The sequence below is a fragment of the Dromiciops gliroides genome, chromosome 6, assembly GCF_019393635.1.
Source record: "Dromiciops gliroides isolate mDroGli1 chromosome 6, mDroGli1.pri, whole genome shotgun sequence".
Classification (NCBI taxonomy): Eukaryota; Metazoa; Chordata; class Mammalia; order Microbiotheria; family Microbiotheriidae; genus Dromiciops; species Dromiciops gliroides.
The window spans coordinates 279,166,327-279,172,326 of NC_057866.1; the positions used below are offsets into that span (position 1 = coordinate 279,166,327).

The following is a 6,000-nucleotide window of genomic DNA, read 5'->3' on the forward strand; positions in this document are numbered from 1 at the left end:
CAGCAGAACTCGAGGAGACTGCAATACTTGTGACTGCTCCTACACGGTTAAAGGGCCCATACCCCAATGTCATGGAACAGCACAGCCTCAGCAAATCCAAACTGTGGGAGACAAAAGGGCAATGGAAGCCACGTGGGGCATGGGGCGGGGGCAAATAGGAACCATTATGAATGATCCCTCTAGTCTGATGGGCGAGGAAGACCTAGCAAGGGGAAAGGATTCCACAGGGCAACAGGTCCACAGTTTGAATGCTGCATGGGGATTCATGGGGTGGTGAGGAATCAGAGGAAGGCCTCCTGGGCACCTGCCCGATGGAGGGCAGTTAGAAGACTGGGACAAGAACAGCTGAAGACAGACAGGTAAGGCCTATTAGTTGCACTGTCAATCATTAAATGACCAAAGAATGTTTAAAGTCAGAGGACCTGAGTTCAAATCTGGCTCTACAGGCTGAGAAATCATGGGCGAGCCAGGAGCTCATTAAAGTGTCGTCTGGGGCAAAGGCCTCCAAGGCCGACCATTCCGGAAACAGGAAACAAACATCCAGGATGGGCCGAGTTATTCACAGCAGCGCTGAGCAACTGCCATAACTGAGAACCAAACAGGCCAGATACCCATCAGCTGGACAACAAAAGGCTGTGGTAAACAGATGCAATATGACTGCACAGTAGAAAGTAAGACAGAAACCTGGAAAGCTTATTAAAAGTAGCAGCTTCATGGTTTGCAGAGTATATCACACCTATGAGCTCATCTGACCTTCACAACAACCCTGCAGAGGAGGAGCTATTATTAACCCCATTTTACAAATGAGGGACCCTAGGCCCACAAAGTTTCAGTGAGTTGCCCAGGGTCATATAGCTACTAGGTGCCTGATACTGGACTTGAATTCAGGTCCTCCTGACTCCAGGCCCAGGGCCCTATCCACTGTACAACCTGAGGGCTTCTTCAAGCTTGGTTTTGCACTGATTCAGAATAAAAAATAGAAACAGAATCTGTAGCAGAGCAGATGACCCCACACAGCCCAGTCAGAAATACAGGGAGCCCCAAGGCCTTGACCCTTCATTCTTGGCTTGGTAAGTATCCTCCCTTATCCCTTGGGTACACTGAACTCAATAATCCAGTCACCTAAAACAATGTGGAATGAAGCCGGAAAAGGCCCCCCTGTTCACACCCTTTGATTTGGAGACCCTAATATTTAAGTAATCAATCAAAAGATATTTTAAATGTACCAACTATGTGCTGGGAGAGAGTAAATACCAAGAACACATCCACGTGCACAGCAATATCCACTCACTTACACAACAACTGGGGAAGGTCTGAACAAACTGGGTTATATTCATGTAATGGAATATTATGACCCCAAAGGGAACAAGGAATATGAAGAATTCAGATAAAAATGCAAAAATCCTATGAAGTGCTGTAAGCCAAAAGAATTCACTTAATGACTCAAGGAGACAACAGAAGGCAAGCCCCAGTATTGGGACCATGCTACCAAGGAGGAAGTCCCTGAATCTTCCCATCTCTTACCATCAGCAAACTTCAAAGGGGGAAGGGACACCCTAGCAGCCTCCATCACTCTATCAAGCCCTCACTTTGTACAAGATTTGTTTGAGTGGTGGCCACGAAGATTTTGTGGCATCAAAACAAAATGCACCATCCGATAAAAAAATGGATCTGAAAAAACACAGCAAACTCTGGGATGGGTATGGGCCCAGGGCCTCTTCCAAGGCCCAGCCCTCAGACCGCTCCCACAATTTCTCCTTACTCCACATGTCGAGAGGCCCACTGCAGACACTGCCTCACTGGCAGCAGGACCACACACGTGACTGGCTCTTCCTGGTATCACTGCTCTCACCCGGGGAGCTTCCACAGTCATGCTCAGGTGCTTCTGCACACCCAGTTTCCCAATTGAGCTGCCTCTTCTAACCTCATGGCCTCCGGCTAGTCTGTATTCTACTTAAGCTTCCCTAAGGAGCTGCCACACCTTGAACGTGGCTATCCCCAAGTAGGTCCATGTCTAGGATCTGTGACACACTCCTTCCACTAACACCAACTCATATTGTTTAAACCATGAGATGCCAGGGTCAGAAAAGGCTCCTGCCCATCCCATGAGCTAGCAGCCCTGTGGTAAAGCCCCTTACACAACCTCAACTCCAGCAAAGGCTTTCTGCTCAGGTCCCGAGCTGGCCTCCCCCAGCACAACCCTGGAGAGCTCAGGGCTGCTCACCCCCACATCCCAAAGGTGCACCAGGGAATCCCCGTTCTCAGGATTCAATCAGAGTTCTGACCATGTGCGAAACCTTGTGCAACTTGTTCATAGCCTTAGCCCTCAGGTTCCTTCTCTGTAAAATGAGAGCCGAACTATATGATTGCTGTGCTCTGTACTAATGGAGGAAATGACGTGTATCTCAAGCCAAAGGTCATGGTAACAAAGCTGGGGTTGCAACGAACCCTCATTGGTTGTGGTGATCAAGCCTGTGTCACCCCGTCCTCCATGCTCACCATGGACACTCTGGCCTCTTCCTGTGGGTTCATCTATATCGGTAGCTTGGGGTGGGTGTCCATGCTGTTGTCTCAAGCTGAGTGCTCATCCTGAGGCCACAGGCCAGCTCTGCGGGCTCGGCACAGATGGACTGCACCATACTGCTGGTGCACAGCAGTATACACAGCAAGGTAGCAAGGGACTAGACAAAGAGATGTAGGTGACGAGCACTTGAAGGGAAGTTAAGAATGGTTAAGTGTTAACTGAAAGAAGCAAAAGCCTGGAAGGAATTTCTGGAAACATCACAGTGATCTAAATTATGAGACTCCATTTTGTCTGCAGAAATAAGCTGCCCAAAGGGATGGTGCCATAAACAAAGGGAATCCTGTCGGTGCCTCCAAAGTGATCATCTGTGACACGAATGCAGCCTCGACACTTGCCATCTGTTGTTAGGCTTTCTAGGAGAGGGAATCATGAGAGACAACATACAAAACCCCAAGCAAACTGATGGTAGCATCTCCTCCCAGCAAACAAAGGAGTCTGCCGGGTCATACAAAAGGACTTCCTTTCTCAGCATCATTCTCCCCCCCACCCCACCTTTCTCCTGGTTTATGCCGCACAGAGGCCACCCCTTCTCCCTGCCTGATAGGGCCAGGCCCACAGTCAGGCCTCAGCCTCAAGGCTCTCTCCCCCAACGCCTGCATCAATCCTTCTCCACCCTCTTCACTATGCCTCAGCCCTGGCCCCTTGGTATTTGCTGACACACGTGCCCAGGCTCCAGTCCACCTGAAAACAGCTTCCCAGGACCCTTCTACTGCCATCAAGTTGCTGCTGCCCCATATCTGTTCCCCAGAAAGTTTCTTTCTTTTATTTTGGTTTTTTAGGAACCACACAACCAGCAAGATGGAAGCTCTCCAGACCAAACTTCAACAGAACGGCTTCAAATGTCATACAGAGCAATCATTACAGTGGGTCAATAAAACACGCTGACAGGCCCTGATGACCATCTTCTCTCTAGGTTTCCAGGACATTCCCTCCCTCCCCCCCATTCCCCGGGCTGCCCCCTCTCTGACTGATCCTTTCTCTGGTTACTTTGCTAGATCCTCCCCACAGGTGGTCCCCAGGGCTCTGGCTGGCCCTCTTCACCTTTGGTGAACTCTTCAGGTGCTATGAGTTTAATTACCATCTGATGACTTTCAGATCTACCCATCCTGCTCCAATCGCTTTGACCTCCAATCTCCCATCTCCTACTGCTTTTCAGACATCTTAAATTCAATATACCCAAAACAGAACTCATTTTTGTTGGGGGGGGGGCAATTGGAGTTAAGTGACTTGCCCAGGGTCACACAGCTAGTGTATGACTGGAGGGCTGGTGCCTCTATTCACTTTGCCACCTACCGGCTCCATTATCTTTCCCCTTAAACCATCCCTCCCCCTCCCTTCCCTATTACTGTATAGGGCACCACAATAGCCTCACAACCTAGGGGTCAGCCTGAATTCCTCACTATCTCACCACCCCCATCCAAGCTGTTGCCAAGGCCTGTCATGTTTATCTTGGTATCATCTCTTGAATAAGCCCTTTCTCTCCTCTGACCCTGCCCCCACTACCTCACACCAGGCATATTGCCACAGCTTCGGGTCACCAGCCTGCCTTCTCTCTCCATACTTCAGAGCATCCTTTACTTAGCTGCCAAGCTGATTAAACAACACAAAGGTCTGACCATGCCACCACTCTCCCCGCCCCAATAACCTCCAGTGGCTCTCTATTGCCTTCAGGATCGAACAGAAAATGCTGTTTGGCATTCAAAGCTCTTCAGAGCCAGCCACCTGCTTGCTGCCTCTCCAGTCTTCTTAAACCTTACATGTATCCCCATGATCATGGGATTAAATGACTCTATCCCCCTAGAATGTTTACAACTAACACTATCTCTCTGTCTCTTTCTGTCTCTCCTCATCTCAGCCTACAGGCTTCCTTTAAGTCGCAGCTGAAATCCAGCCTTCTACAGGAAGTCTCTGCTGAACCCCCTTAATTCTAGTGCCTTCTATCCATTACTTCCTAAGGGAATATATGTGCCCATATTTATACAAGCTGTTTTCATGCTGTTTCCCTTATTACACTTTGAGCTACTCCAGGGCAGGGGCCATGTTCTGGCTTAGCAGAGTGCGGAGCAATAGTAGGTGCTCAATAAATATTCGTTGACTGGTTGGATTATTCTGTATCTTTGCTATTGAGAGATTTCACGGAAAAGATAACAAATTCACAAATAACTTCAGATTAATTTTAGTAACCAACCCACCACATTAGTGTACGATAGGCTGGTGACCTTGGGCAAGTTGGACACATTCTGACACAGCACTGGCCCGCAGAAGCGGTGCCCATCACCGAGAGTATGCCGGCAGACACAAGGGCCCTCTGTGTCCTAGGGAGGGAGATGGGGATGGGCAGGGCACCCAAGGAAGGGGGCCTGGAGAGCGGGGAGAGGTGGGCACGCGTGCAGGCCTGCGTCCTTGGAGAAGCTAGTCACCTAAGGGAGATCCCAGACGCCCTGAAACAGCAGCCTCGGACGCCCTCATCCTCACCCCCATCAGACCACAAACTGCAAGGGGACTGGCCGGTTTCTGAAGCAGTTCTGGCCTCTGTACGCCTGCCTGCAACCCCGCAAGACACTCCCAGGGCAGACTCCCCAGCCTAGGGCAGCTCCAGGAGGGCAGACTGCCTCCCTGCACACAGCAGGCGCATAGTAGGTACCTATGGGCCTGCTGACTCGAGACCCTAACCACTTTCTCCAGGCCCTAAGCAGGGGGACGGGGGGAGTGGGGACTAAGGATAAAGACAAGGCGTATGCGCACGCGCAGGGGCATCCGCTGCCGTTGCCATGAGAACAGGAGGGCTAGGCCGAAGCTAAGACAGAGACGTGGCGTTGCCTGGCAACGCGGTCCCAGTGAGCCTGGCACCCCACCCCCATGGCGTCTGCACCTGCTGCTTCCCCGCGCCCTCTACGCACGCGCACCTCACGCCCCTCCGCTCCCTCTGGGCCCAGCCGCGCCCCCCGCGCGCGCTCCCGTACCTCCTTCTTCTTCTGGGCCACGCTCGGGGGCGCGCACAGCAGCAGCAGCAACGGCAGCAGGAGCGCGCAACTCGCGCCCGCCAGGCCCCAACGCCACCGGCCCCGGCCGAGCCTGCTCGCGCCGCCGCCCCGCGGGGACGGTCCCGCCGCCGCCGCCGCCGCCGCCGCCGACTCTGACCTGGGCGCCGCCATCGCCCGAGCTCCGGTGCCCCTGCTGCCGCCGCTGCTGCCCCAAGCCTCCCGAACTGACCGTCCGACCGACAGCCGGCTAGACAACCGCCGCCCCGCCCCGTGCCGCGCCGAGGGAGAGGAACTGCGCCTGCGCAGCCCAAACTCAGACTCTGCCTCCAGCCATGGCGTCTCTCCGGCTCCGCCCCTGACGCTGCGCCTGTTTCCTGGCCCCGCCTCCTGAATACCCGCGGCTTCTTTCTCCGCCCCTTTCCCCCCCTCCAT

The 6,000-nt window shown here is 52.9% G+C and overlaps 1 protein-coding gene across 1 annotated transcript in view; it reads right to left on the minus strand.

Moving 5' to 3' along the window:
* TUSC3 (tumor suppressor candidate 3) overlaps positions 1 to 6,000 on the minus strand; it is a 55,917-nt gene extending 49,917 nt beyond the window's left edge. The window contains exon 1 of the mRNA XM_043972389.1: positions 5,548 to 6,000. Within this exon, the coding sequence (XP_043828324.1) occupies positions 5,548 to 6,000 (453 nt within the window). The remainder of the gene's footprint in view (positions 1 to 5,547) is intronic.